We start from the raw sequence: 14868 nt of genomic DNA, 5'->3' as shown, positions 1-14868 counted from the left end.
GAAAACTTACTTTAAGTAAACATGGTAATCAGTTCTGTCTGTAGTGTGTGGATGTGTGTATAAAAATAAGAATCCCACAAACGCCATGCTGCGGCTGCCATGTCCATGTGGTGGTAGACCTGGTGAAGGAGAGAGCAGACAGAGGGGAGAGCCCAGTCTGCAGCCCTCTTAAATACTGGTCAGCACAGGTGTGCCATATCACTGCTGATTACTAAGGTCTGACTCCGCCTACAGGAACCTGAAATACACACCAGCACAACACCACAGCAGGACAACTCCATGGTTGTCACACAATATTATGACAAAATTGCACCTTCATTTTGTTTTCGTGAACATTTCCCCTGATTTATTCACATGTATAAATACGGTATTGTGGGTGGAAACTTTCGCTTACGGCCATACCAACCTGAACACGCCCGATCTCGTCTGATCTCGGATGCTAAGCAGGGTCGGACCTGGTTAGTACTTGGATGGGAGACTGCCTGGGAATACCAGGTGCTGTAAGCCTTTTCACTTCTCTTTGCAAACAGCAGAGGGTAGTTCTGCTATTTGAGAGCCGACAAATCTTAGAAAGAGCAGAAAAGATTCACCATCAGAAAAAGAAACAGTATGTGAAACCCGGATATTATTTCTGAAGGAAATTATTGAAAATTGTAATGATTTTTCTCTTGCAGTATTATGACAATTTCACCTTGGGCTTCTCTTTCCTTAAAATTAAATAACAATAGAAACCAAGTTTCAATAGTCACGAAGCAACAGTAGTATTGATGATGATGGTTCACTTGTATAAATAAGGTATTGTGGGTTGAGTCCTTCGCTTACGGCCATACCACCCTGAACACGCCCGATCTCGGAAGCTAACCAGGGTCGGGCCTGGTTAGTACTTGGATGGGAGACCGCCTGGGAATACCAGGTGCTGTAAGCTTTTTCGAATTTTCTTTGCAACCAGCAGAGGGTGCTGTTGCTGCTGCTTCACAGGAGAAACATCTTGGAAAGAGCAGGGTGGACTCACCATCAAAGAAAAAACAGGATATGGAACACACACATCATCACTGAAGGAAGAGAGCGAAACATTCAAATGACTTTTGACAGTCAAAACACTACTTCATTCATGCAATAGTAACATATCATTCTCAAAATGTCATATTTGGAGAGAAGGATGAAAGAGCAGGGAGTTTACTCACCATCAGAAAAAGAAACAGTATGTGAAACCCGGATATTATTTCTGAAGGAAATTATTGAAAATTGTAATGATTTTTCTCTTGCAGTATTATGACAAGATTTCACCTTGGGCTTCTCTTTCCTTAAAATTAAATAACAATAGACACCAAGTTTCAATAGTCACAAAGCAACAGTAGTATTGATGATGGTGGTGGTTCACATGTATAAATAAGGTATTGTGGGTTGAGTCCTTCGCTTACGGCCATACCGCCTGAACAAGCCCTGAACGCACCACGGAGTGAACGTCATTGAATCGCGACCATAACACGGAAGCAGAGCGCCACGGGTGACTGCTACGGACCTTTATTTTCCACCTTTCTTTCTCTTATTTTTATGTTTACATCCAACCGGACGTTAGCGTTGTGATTGTTGTGTTTGTATTGTGTATATCCCCCCGTGGCAGTGACGCACTGTACGGGGGTCCCTGTGCCTTTTCCTTTGTGTACCGACGTTATGACGGAGGCTAACACGGAGCGGAGGACTAGTGACGGCGTTACTAACGGGAGAAAAGAGGACAGAAATATGAACATAATGCAGAGCAAAGGAAGCATTAGCATGGAAAGGGATGAGAGGAAACTAACTGTTAATGTGGAGATAGAGGGTGAGTGCGTGAAGACGACGACGATGGAACTAATGAGGTGTGTGCGAGAGCTGTGTGGCGGCTTGATGGCATGTCGATATATTGCTGAAAACAAATACGAAGTGACAATGAGTCACCCAAGAGGGAAGGACAGGTTAATGGATGGGTTCAAAATAGGAGAGACCAGGGTGCATGCCAGGGAACTGGTTAATGATGAGCTAGTGGTCTCGTTCCTGAACCTACCGTACTATATAGAAGACAAAGAAATTATTGAGAAACTACATTACTGGGGTGTCTCGGCTGTATCGCAGATTAAAAGAAGGATGTGGCCAGGAACAAATGTAGCGGACGGGACTAGATTCTTAAAAGTAAAATTCAATAACCAGGTGCAATCACTACCATACTCTGCAAAGTTCAACACAGCGCTGGGGGTCGAGTACTTCAGAGTCATACATGACAAGCAGGTTAAGGTATGTAGGATGTGTATACAGCCGGGGCACCTATTGAGAGAGTGCCCTGAATTCCAGTGCCATAAATGTGGAATTCAGGGTCACTTTGCAAGAGAGTGCAGCAGGGGAAAGAAGAGATGTGGACTGTGTGAGAATCTAATGGAGGAATGCAGATGTAACAAAAGCGAGGCAGAGGAAGAAAAGAGTGAGGAGGTGGACGAGAGCCGAGAAGGAAGTGAGAGCGGAAGCAGTGAGGAGAGAGACACAGAGGACATGGAAAGTGTGGAGGAAGTCGTGGCTGGCATGGTAAGTACGACAGGTACGGGAGAGGTGCAGCGGGACGATGGAAAGGAAAAAAAAGGGAAAGGAACGGAGGAGACTGCGAAGGTGGACGCAGGCATGCAGAGAGGAGAGCGGGCGGCGGCTGAGAGGACGGCGGGGAAGGAGACGACAGAAGGGAAGAAAGACAGAGAGGAGAAAGGAGACCTGAAGACAAGGGAGGAGAGGAGGCGAGGAAACGACGAGACGGGGGAGAGGAGTGACTCCCACAGAGACAGACGAGGAGTCCCACGAATCACAAACGGTAGGATCATAAACAGATATGGAACTAGTGGAAAAAAAATCATTCGCTTACGGCCATACCACCCTGAACTGCAAATGTGTGACTGTCAGCTGACTATTCGAGTATTGAGAACGTGGAGCACCGCGGGTGACTCTGCTCTCCTTTTTTGTTTTTTCCCCCATCCCTCTCCTTTCGTTTTTCTACGAGAAAAGACTTTCTAAGTTCATTTAAATAACTGTTTCACTGTTTGGGGGAATTTTCCCTCTTTAAACCCCCGTTTTTGGGGCGCTTTTTGTTTAAAAAATGACAGACCTTAATAATGATCGGACACGGAACGGAATAACGACAAATGAGCAAGACAACAGACTGAAAACGAACGAAAAAGAGTTTGGAAAATATCGGGACGGAGAGGAATGAAAGGAAGCTGACGGTGAATGTGGAGATAGGAGTAAATTCAATAAGCGCGATGGAGCTTATGAAGTGTGTGCGCGCGAACTCTGCGGCGGACTCGTGGCCTGCCGTTTCATCTTGGCAAATAAGTATGAAATGACAATGAGCCATCCGAGAGGGAAGGAGAGACTGATGGAAGGATTTAAGATCGGGGACACCAGGGTACACGCCAGGGAGCTGACCAACGATGAGATGGTGGTGTCGTTTCTCAACTTGCTGTTCTACGTAGAAGATCGGGAGATCCTGGAGAAGCTGCAAGGCTGGGGAGTCTCGGCTGCGTCACCAATCAAGAGACGGATGTGGCCAAGTACAAACGTAGCAGACGGGACAAGATTTCTCAAGGTAAAGTTCAATAATCAGGTTCAGTCACTGCCGTACTCAGCTAAATTTAACACTGCGCTGGGTGCGGAATACTTTAGAGTCATCCATGACAAGCAAGAAAGAGTATGCAGGATGTGTGTACAGCTGGAACATATATTGAGGGAATGCCCGGACTTCACATGTCACAGATGCGGAGTCCAGGGGCACTATGCGAGAGAATGCAGCAGGAAGCACATAAAATGCAGCCTGTGTTTAAACAAGTATTTCGCCTTTACTCTGTGTCAGCAGAGCCTTTAGCGGCACTGTGGTTGCAGAATGAAAAAAATAATCAAGGGCATAGAGTTGCCAGGTGGGAAGGTGAGCACATTATATCAGTATGCAGACGACACAACAATAACAGTAAAGGACATGGAAAGCGTGGAGGAGATATTAGACAGTGTAGAGTTGTATGGTAGGGCATCAGGGGCAAAAGTGAACATAGACAAGTCAGAAATCATGTATATAGGTAAGGGCAGAGTAGTAAAAAAAAGTATAACATGCAATGTATTTTTGATAATAAAAGAAAAAAAACACGCCCGATCTCGTAAGCTAAGCAGTGTCGGGCCTGGTTAGTACTTCGATGGGAGACTGCCTGGAAATACCAGGTGCTGTAAGCTTTTTCCACTTCTCTTTGCAAACAGCAGAGGGTGGAAAGAGCAGGGAGTTTACTCAGTATCAAGGGAAATCCAGTAAATTAAACCTCGACAACATTACTGAAGTTAATGATTGAATGTTCTAAGGATTTTTTTCCTTGCAATTGTTACACATTGGCTCTTGTTGTGTAACAAGGAGGAAGGTCACAAATTGCAGCAGTTGAAGTATTTACAAAGAAAACTAACTTAAAGTAAACATGGTAATCAGTTCTGTCTGTAGTGTGTGGATGTGTGTATAAAAATAAGAATCCCACAAACGCCATGCTGCGGCTGCCATGTCCATGTGGTGGTAGACCTGGTGAAGGAGAGAGCAGACAGAGGGGAGAGCCCAGTCTGCAGCCCTCTTAAATACTGGTCAGCACAGGTGTGCCATATCACTGCTGATTACTAAGGTCTGACTCCGCCTACAGGAACCTGAAACACACACCAGCACAACACCACAGCAGGACAACTCCAGGGTTGTCACACCCCCTCCATAAGAACAGGGTCCTATAGGTGGAGTGCAAAGGACCGTCCCACTGGTGAAGTATCAACTATAAGCATGTTTAAATCAAAATGCAACATGTTCTTGGACACTTCACAATTTTACACTACTGATCAACAACTACTCAATAAATTTAAATTGCTTACCAGGACGTTAAAGTACCTATCTACCGATACCTAATCCACCGGCCAACAACACAGCTTCTCCAACTGTGGAGCTGCAAGCACAGGAGCACAAGTTAGCAAAGATTTCCATCAATCAAATTTTATTTCTATAGCCCATATTCACAAATCACAATTTGTCTCATAGGGCTTTAACAAGGTGTGACATCCTCTGCCCTTAACCCTCAAGTGTAAAGAAAAAGTACTACAAAAAACCTTTTAACAGGGTAAAACATCATTCACATCATTAAAGGCTTTCTGACATCGATTTGACCACTGGAATTTAACCTTTGGGTAAAATTACCCACCTTTGCTGTTACAGGGCGCACCTGAGAGAGAAGCTCCAATAGAAAAGGATCCTCTTGCTGCTGGTTTATCAAATCACAACGAGAGACAGACAAAGGAACAACAGGCAGCAACACAACATCCTCAGAAATAACTTCAATTTTTTTTCTCTTTACCAGTCTGTGCTCAGGTTACTGCACAGGCTGGAAATACCTCTGGGTCAGCAGGTTCCCTCACTACTGGTGTAGAACAAGCTACCAGTGAAGGAAGCAGATCAGGCCATACTCTGTTGCCAGCCAGATCATTCCCTAGGATGATCGCCACTCCTGGAACAGGTAATGATGGCCGGACTCCCCTGGACACCTCCCCCTTCACTAAAGAGCAAGACAACCAAAAACGATGCAAAGGAGCAGAAAACAGTTGCATACCCATTCCCCTATACAGCACACAACTCGCTCAAAAAGACCAAAGAAAGTATCCACATCCTTCTCACAAATTTTGGTAGTAACCTTAAATTATAAACTACATCAAAATTATCTGTGGACACTGTTGGAGAAACTGGAGAAACCTTACCATCTTTAATCAGATCCAACCTGTACCTCTCATGCTGTTGTTCAGCCTCACGCAGCTTAGTAGTTACCTTTAACCGTTCAAACTCCCATTCTTGCTCCCTGGCATGAACCTGCTCTTCATGGGCGCGTGCTTCACTCTCCTGTTGGTGATGTAGCAACATAATTTCTTTCTTCTGTTCAAATGTTAGGTCGCCAAAGTTAGACAAAAAAAAAAAATTGTACTACCCTTTCACCTTGGTCTGGCAGCTACTTCCTCATCAGTTACAACCTCATCTCTGGAACAAACAGAAGGGGGTAACACTGGCAAAACACAGATATTTCCTAACTGAGCCCTTAAAGTGGAGTGCATTACTTCCTTACGAACTCTCTTAGGAAGCTCCATTTCATAATGCTCTAATTTTTAGCAACTGCTTCCTGGTACATTTTCCTAGCACCTCCACACTTGGACACTGCACAAAATCCTCCATGGTAGCCATCTTTTCAAAAGAACAAACCCAGATAATGAACTGGTGAAGACAAAGCCAATCCCAAGTTACTAAATCACTGCCCTCCAGTTCAGGCCAGGCTTACTGAACACAGTTTAAAACCTGGTGTAACTTTATTTATTTAATAAAACTATTTTTTTTTTTAAATTCACCTTTGGAATACCTCTCCCCTGACTATCTGCCTAACCAATGCTAACTACATTCTCTGGACCCTAGTCTTCATGCATTTCATGATAGGTGTTTTAAACACAAAACCAATGACCAGGTAAAGCCCCAGCTATGCTGTTACTCACCAGACAGACATGGACGTGTACCCAAGACACAAAGTCAAATCATGTTTATGCACCAAAAACAACAAACAAAAACAACAAACCAACAGGCCCCCCGAGAGAGATACTGTTGCTTATTCCTACCAGGAAAGGTAACTCCAAAGGTAAATCCCTTTATGCCTCACACCAGGAACAAACTGTTTAAATAAACCATCCTCTGCTATGTCTGAAATTCTTTGGCTTTTGTCCAACTGAGGACCCTCACTTCAAAACCACTGTAGTGTTTTAATACCTGATAGCCAAACTTCCTCCTGATTAGTGCCTGATAATTAATACAATTAGTACAACAGATGTAAGCTAAAAGTACTACATTCACACCCTAAAGTTATCACACAACCTGGACACACAGGCAACAACTAACACTACTATTCCAGGGGGAAAATATACTAGAGGCCTATAACTTTCTCAGTACAAAAGAGTGAGAAACAAACCTGGATCTGGATCCCGGACGAGCCCCCACTTGTAACACATGGGCTCTTGTTGTGTAACAAGAAAGGAGGAATGTCACAAATTGCAGCAGTTGAAGTATTTATTTACAAAGAAAACTTACTTTAAGTAAACATGGTAATCAGTTCTGTCTGTAGTGTGTGGATGTGTGTATAAAAATAAGAATCCCACAAACGCCATGCTGCGGCTGCCATGTCCATGTGGTGGTAGACCTGGTGAAGGAGAGAGCAGACAGAGGGGAGAGCCCAGTCTGCAGCCCTCTTAAATACTGGTCAGCACAGGTGTGCCATATCACTGCTGATTACTAAGGTCTGACTCCGCCTACAGGAACCTGAAATACACACCAGCACAACACCACAGCAGGACAACTCCATGGTTGTCACACAATATTATGACAAAATTGCACCTTCATTTTGTTTTCGTGAACATTTCCACTGATTTATTCACATGTATAAATACGGTATTGTGGGTGGAAACTTTCGCTTACGGCCATACCAACCTGAACACGCCCGATCTCGTCTGATCTCGGAAGCTAAGCAGGGTCGGACCTGGTTAGTACTTGGATGGGAGACTGCCTGGGAATACCAGGTGCTGTAAGCCTTTTCACTTCTCTTTGCAAACAGCAGAGGGTAGTTCTGCTATTTGAGAGCCGACAAATCTTAGAAAGAGCAGAAAAGATTCACCATCAGAAAAAGAAACAGTATGTGAAACCCGGATATTATTTCTGAAGGAAATTATTGAAAATTGTAATGATTTTTCTCTTGCAGTATTATGACAAATTTCACCTTGGGCTTCTCTTTCCTTAAAATTAAATAACAATAGAAACCAAGTTTCAATAGTCACGAAGCAACAGTAGTATTGATGATGATGGTGGTTCACATGTATAAATAAGGTATTGTGGGTTGAGTCCTTCGCTTACGGCCATACCACCCTGAACACTGCCCGATCTCGTCCGATCTCGGAAGCTAACCAGGGTCGGGCCTGGTTAGTACTTGGATGGGAGACCGCCTGGGAATACCAGGTGCTGTAAGCTTTTTCGAATTTTCTTTGCAACCAGAAGAGGGTGCTGTTGCTGCTGCTTCACAGGAGAAACATCTTGGAAAGAAGCAGGGTGGACTCACCATCAAAGAAAAAACAGGATATGGAACACACACATCATCACTGAAGGAAGAGAGCGAAACATTCAAATGACTTTTGACAGTCAAAACACTACTTATTCATGCAATAGTAACATATCATTCTCAAAATGTCATATTTGGAGAGAAGGATGAAAGAGCAGGGAGTTTACTCACCATCAGAAAAAGAAACAGTATGTGAAACCCGGATATTATTTCTGAAGGAAATTATTGAAAATTGTAATGATTTTTCTCTTGCAGTATTATGACAAGATTTCACCTTGGGCTTCTCTTTCCTTAAAATTAAATAACAATAGAAACCAGTTTCAATAGTCACAAAGCAACAGTAGTATTGATGATGGTGGTGGTTCACATGTATAAATAAGGTATTGTGGGTTGAGTCCTTCGCTTACGGCCATACCAGCCCTGAACAAGCCCTGAACGCACCACGGAGTGAACGTCATAGAATCGCGACCAAAACACGGAAGCAGAGCGCCACGGGTGACTGCTACGGACCTTTATTTTCCACCTTTCTTTATCTTATTTTTATGTTTACATCCAACCGGACGTTAGCGTTGTGATTGTTGTGTTTGTATTGTGTATATCCCCCCGTGGCAGTGACGCACTGTACGGGGGTCCCTGTGCCTGTTACTTTGTGTACCGACGTTATGACGGAGGCTAACACAGAGCGGAGGAGTAGTGACGGCGCTACTAACGGGAGAAAAGAGGATAGAAATATGAACATAATGCAGAGCAAAGGAAGCATTAGCATGGAAAGGGATGAGAGGAAATTAACAGTGAATGTGGAGATAGAGGGTGAGTGCGTGAAGACGACGACGATGGAACTAATGAGATGTGTGCGAGAGCTGTGTGGCGGCTTGATGGCTTGTCGATATATTTCTGAGAACAAATATGAAGTGACAATGAGTCACCCAAGAGGGAAGGAAAGGTTAATGGATGGGTTTAAAATAGGAGAGACCAGGGTGCACGCCAGGGAACTGGTTAATGATGAGCTAGTGGTCTCGTTCCTAAACCTACCGTACTATATAGAAGACAAAGAAATAATTGAGAAACTACATTTCTGGGGTGTCTCGGCTGTATCGCAGATTAAAAGAAGGATGTGGCCAGGAACAAATGTAGCGGACGGGACTAGATTCCTAAAAGTAAAATTCAATAACCAGGTGCAATCACTACCATACTCTGCAAAATTCAACACAGCGCTGGGGGTTGAGTACTTCAGAGTCATACATGACAAGCAGGTAAAGGTATGTAGGATGTGTATACAGCCGGGGCACCTATTGAGAGAGTGCCCTGAATTCCAATGCCATAAATGTGGAATTCAGGGTCACTTTGCAAGAGAGTGCAGCAGGGGAAAGAAGAGATGTGGACTGTGTGAGAATCTAATGGAGGAATGCAGATGTAACAAAAGCGAGGCAGAGGAAGAAAAGAGTGAGGAGGTGGACGAGAGCCGAGAAGGAAGTGAGAGCGGAAGCAGTGAGGAGAGAGACACAGAGGACATGGAAAGTGTGGAGGAAGTCGTGGCTGGCATGGTAAGTACGATAGGTACGGGAGAGGTGCAGCGGGACGATGGAAAGGAAAAAAAAGGGAAAGGAACGGAGGAGACTGCGAAGGTGGACGCAGGCATGCAGAGAGGAGAGCGGGCGGCGGCTGAGAGGACGGCGGGGAAGGAGACGACAGAAGGGAAGAAAGACAGAGAGGAGAAAGGAGACCTGAAGACAAGGGAGGAGAGGAGGCGAGGAAACGACGAGACGGGGGAGAGGAGTGACTCCCACAGAGACAGACGAGGAGTCCACGAATCACAAACGGTAGGATCATAAACAGATATGGAACTAGTGGAAAAAAAATCATTCGCTTACGGCCATACCACCCTGAACTGCAAATGTGTGACTGTCAGCTGACTATTCGAGTATTGAGAACGTGGAGCACCGCGGGTGACTCTGCTCTCCTTTTTTGTTTTTTCCCCCATCCCTCTCCTTTCGTTTTTCTACGAGAAAAGACTTTCTAAGTTCATTTAAATAACTGTTTCACTGTTTGGGGGAATTTTCCCTCTTTAAACCCCCGTTTTTGGGGCGCTTTTTGTTTAAAAAATGACAGACCTTAATAATGATCGGACACGGAACGGAATAACGACAAATGAGCAAGACAACAGACTGAAAACGAACGAAAAAGAGTTTGGAAAATATCGGGACGGAGAGGAATGAAAGGAAGCTGACGGTGAATGTGGAGATAGGAGTAAATTCAATAAGCGCGATGGAGCTTATGAAGTGTGTGCGCGCGAACTCTGCGGCGGACTCGTGGCCTGCCGTTTCATCTTGGCAAATAAGTATGAAATGACAATGAGCCATCCGAGAGGGAAGGAGAGACTGATGGAAGGATTTAAGATCGGGGACACCAGGGTACACGCCAGGGAGCTGACCAACGATGAGATGGTGGTGTCGTTTCTCAACTTGCTGTTCTACGTAGAAGATCGGGAGATCCTGGAGAAGCTGCAAGGCTGGGGAGTCTCGGCTGCGTCACCAATCAAGAGACGGATGTGGCCAAGTACAAACGTAGCAGACGGGACAAGATTTCTCAAGGTAAAGTTCAATAATCAGGTTCAGTCACTGCCGTACTCAGCTAAATTTAACACTGCGCTGGGTGCGGAATACTTTAGAGTCATCCATGACAAGCAAGAAAGAGTATGCAGGATGTGTGTACAGCTGGAACATATATTGAGGGAATGCCCGGACTTCACATGTCACAGATGCGGAGTCCAGGGGCACTATGCGAGAGAATGCAGCAGGAAGCACATAAAATGCAGCCTGTGTTTAAACAAGTATTTCGCCTTTACTCTGTGTCAGCAGAGCCTTTAGCGGCACTGCGGTTGCAGAATGAAAAAAATAATCAAGGGCATAGAGTTGCCAGGTGGGAAGGTGAGCACATTATATCAGTATGCAGACGACACAACAATAACAGTAAAGGACATGGAAAGCGTGGAGGAGATATTAGACAGTGTAGAGTTGTATGGTAGGGCATCAGGGGCAAAAGTGAACATAGACAAGTCAGAAATCATGTATATAGGTAAGGGCAGAGTAGTAAAAAAAAGTATAACATGCAATGTATTTTTGATAATAAAAGAAAAAAAACACGCCCGATCTCGTAAGCTAAGCAGTGTCGGGCCTGGTTAGTACTTCGATGGGAGACTGCCTGGAAATACCAGGTGCTGTAAGCTTTTTCCACTTCTCTTTGCAAACAGCAGAGGGTGGAAAGAGCAGGGAGTTTACTCAGTATCAAGGGAAATCCAGTAAATTAAACCTCGACAACATTACTGAAGTTAATGATTGAATGTTCTAAGGATTTTTTTCCTTGCAATTGTTACACATTGGCTCTTGTTGTGTAACAAGGAGGAAGGTCACAAATTGCAGCAGTTGAAGTATTTACAAAGAAAACTAACTTAAAGTAAACATGGTAATCAGTTCTGTCTGTAGTGTGTGGATGTGTGTATAAAAATAAGAATCCCACAAACGCCATGCTGCGGCTGCCATGTCCATGTGGTGGTAGACCTGGTGAAGGAGAGAGCAGACAGAGGGGAGAGCCCAGTCTGCAGCCCTCTTAAATACTGGTCAGCACAGGTGTGCCATATCACTGCTGATTACTAAGGTCTGACTCCGCCTACAGGAACCTGAAACACACACCAGCACAACACCACAGCAGGACAACTCCAGGGTTGTCACACCCCCTCCATAAGAACAGGGTCCTATAGGTGGAGTGCAAAGGACCGTCCCACTGGTGAAGTATCAACTATAAGCATGTTTAAATCAAAATGCAACATGTTCTTGGACACTTCACAATTTTACACTACTGATCAACAACTACTCAATAAATTTAAATTGCTTACCAGGACGTTAAAGTACCTATCTACCGATACCTAATCCACCGGCCAACAACACAGCTTCTCCAACTGTGGAGCTGCAAGCACAGGAGCACAAGTTAGCAAAGATTTCCATCAATCAAATTTTATTTCTATAGCCCATATTCACAAATCACAATTTGTCTCATAGGGCTTTAACAAGGTGTGACATCCTCTGCCCTTAACCCTCAAGTGTAAAGAAAAAGTACTACAAAAAACCTTTTAACAGGGTAAAACATCATTCACATCATTAAAGGCTTTCTGACATCGATTTGACCACTGGAATTTAACCTTTGGGTAAAATTACCCACCTTTGCTGTTACAGGGCGCACCTGAGAGAGAAGCTCCAATAGAAAAGGATCCTCTTGCTGCTGGTTTATCAAATCACAACGAGAGACAGACAAAGGAACAACAGGCAGCAACACAACATCCTCAGAAATAACTTCAATTTTTTTTCTCTTTACCAGTCTGTGCTCAGGTTACTGCACAGGCTGGAAATACCTCTGGGTCAGCAGGTTCCCTCACTACTGGTGTAGAACAAGCTACCAGTGAAGGAAGCAGATCAGGCCATACTCTGTTGCCAGCCAGATCATTCCCTAGGATGATCGCCACTCCTGGAACAGGTAATGATGGCCGGACTCCCCTGGACACCTCCCCCTTCACTAAAGAGCAAGACAACCAAAAACGATGCAAAGGAGCAGAAAACAGTTGCATACCCATTCCCCTATACAGCACATAACTCGCTCAAAAAGACCAAAGAAAGTATCCACATCCTTCTCACAAAATTTTGGTAGTAACCTTAAATTATAAACTACATCAAAATTATCTGTGGACACTGTTGGAGAAACTGGAGAAACCTTACCATCTTTAATCAGATCCAACCTGTACCTCTCATGCTGTTGTTCAGCCTCACGCAGCTTAGTAGTTACCTTTAACCGTTCAAACTCCCATTCTTGCTCCCTGGCATGAACCTGCTCTTCATGGGCGCGTGCTTCACTCTCCTGTTGGTGATGTAGCAACATAATTTCTTTCTTCTGTTCAAATGTTAGGTCACCAAAGTTAGACAAAAAAAAAAATTGTACTACCCTTTCACCTTGGTCTGGCAGCTACTTCCTCATCAGTTACAACCTCATCTCTGGAACAAACAGAAGGGGGTAACACTGGCAAAACACAGATATTTCCTAACTGAGCCCTTAAAGTGGAGTGCATTACTTCCTTACGAACTCTCTTAGGAAGCTCCATTTCATAATGCTCTAATTTTTAGCAACTGCTTCCTGGTACATTTTCCTAGCACCTCCACACTTGGACACTGCACAAAATCCTCCATGGTAGCCATCTTTTCAAAAGAACAAACCCAGATAATGAACTGGTGAAGACAAACCCAATCCCAAGTTACTAAATCACTGCCCTCCAGTTCAGGCCAGGCTTACTGAACACAGTTTAAAACCTGGTGTAACTTTATTTATTTAATAAAACTATTTTTTTTTTTAAATTCACCTTTGGAATACCTCTCCCCTGACTATCTGCCTAACCAATGCTAACTACATTCTCTGGACCCTAGTCTTCATGCATTTCATGATAGGTGTTTTAAACACAAAACCAATGACCAGGTAAAGCCCCAGCTATGCTGTTACTCACCAGACGGACATGGACGTGTACCCAAGACACAAAGTCAAATCATGTTTATGCACCAAAAACAACAAACAAAAACAACAAACCAACAGGCCCCCCGAGAGAGATACTGTTGCTTATTCCTACCAGGAAAGGTAACTCCAAAGGTAAATCCCTTTATGCCTCACACCAGGAACAAACTGTTTAAATAAACCATCCTCTGCTATGTCTGAAATTCTTTGGCTTTTGTCCAACTGAGGACCCTCACTTCAAAACCACTGTAGTGTTTTAATACCTGATAGCCAAACTTCCTCCTGATTAGTGCCTGATAATTAATACAATTAGTACAACAGATGTAAGCTAAAAGTACTACATTCACACCCTAAAGTTATCACACAACCTGGACACACAGGCAACAACTAACACTACTATTCCAGGGGGAAAATATACTAGAGGCCTATAACTTTCTCAGTACAAAAGAGTGAGAAACAAACCTGGATCTGGATCCCGGACGAGCCCCCACTTGTAACACATGGGCTCTTGTTGTGTAACAAGAAAGGAGGAATGTCACAAATTGCAGCAGTTGAAGTATTTATTTACAAAGAAAACTTACTTTAAGTAAACATGGTAATCAGTTCTGTCTGTAGTGTGTGGATGTGTGTATAAAAATAAGAATCCCACAAAACGCCATGCTGCGGCTGCCATGTCCATGTGGTGGTAGACCTGGTGAAGGAGAGAGCAGACAGAGGGGAGAGCCCAGTCTGCAGCCCTCTTAAATACTGGTCAGCACAGGTGTGCCATATCACTGCTGATTACTAAGGTCTGACTCCGCCTACAGGAACCTGAAATACACACCAGCACAACACCACAGCAGGACAACTCCATGGTTGTCACACAATATTATGACAAAATTGCACCTTCATTTTGTTTTCGTGAACATTTCCACTGATTTATTCACATGTATAAATACGGTATTGTGGGTGGAAACTTTCGCTTACGGCCATACCACCCTGAACACGCCCGATCTCGTCTGATCTCGGAAGCTAACCAGGGTCGGACCTGGTTAGTACTTGGATGGGAGACCTCCTGGGAATACCAGGTGCTGTAAGCCTTTTCACTTCTCTTTGCAAACAGCAGAGGGTAGTTCTGCTATTTGAGAGCCGACAAATCTTAGAAAGAGCAGAAAAGATTCAC

At 44.1% G+C, this 14868-nt stretch overlaps 1 protein-coding gene, 4 non-coding genes and 1 pseudogene across 5 annotated transcripts in view; 5 read left to right on the top strand and 1 right to left on the bottom strand.

Annotated features, from left to right (window-relative positions):
- The first annotated feature begins 388 nt into the window (after positions 1-388).
- Positions 389-507, top strand: LOC117773543. Its single transcript, XR_004615971.1, has one exon. It is a non-coding gene; the product is annotated as a 5S ribosomal RNA (ribosomal RNA).
- A 309-nt stretch (positions 508-816) lies between these two features.
- Positions 817-925, top strand: LOC117773546 (annotated as a pseudogene).
- Positions 926-7519: 6594 nt separating this feature from the next.
- Positions 7520-7638, top strand: LOC117773542. Its single transcript, XR_004615970.1, has one exon. It is a non-coding gene; the product is annotated as a 5S ribosomal RNA (ribosomal RNA).
- A 313-nt stretch (positions 7639-7951) lies between these two features.
- LOC117773541 lies at positions 7952-8071 on the top strand. Its single transcript, XR_004615969.1, has one exon. It is a non-coding gene; the product is annotated as a 5S ribosomal RNA (ribosomal RNA).
- A 6595-nt stretch (positions 8072-14666) lies between these two features.
- Positions 14667-14785, top strand: LOC117773540. The gene has a single exon (XR_004615968.1). It is a non-coding gene; the product is annotated as a 5S ribosomal RNA (ribosomal RNA).
- A 38-nt stretch (positions 14786-14823) lies between these two features.
- Positions 14824-14868, bottom strand: part of LOC117773155 — a 4580-nt gene continuing 4535 nt past the window's right edge. Inside the window, exon 7 of the mRNA XM_034604859.1 lies at positions 14824-14843. Within this exon, the coding sequence (XP_034460750.1) occupies positions 14824-14843 (20 nt within the window). The remainder of the gene's footprint in view (positions 14844-14868) is intronic.

Source organism: Hippoglossus hippoglossus, chromosome 13 (assembly GCF_009819705.1).
Source record: "Hippoglossus hippoglossus isolate fHipHip1 chromosome 13, fHipHip1.pri, whole genome shotgun sequence".
NCBI lineage: Eukaryota > Metazoa > Chordata > Actinopteri > Pleuronectiformes > Pleuronectidae > Hippoglossus > Hippoglossus hippoglossus.
Note: the sequence above shows the minus strand (reverse complement) of the source record. Positions and strands in the feature narration are given on the sequence as shown.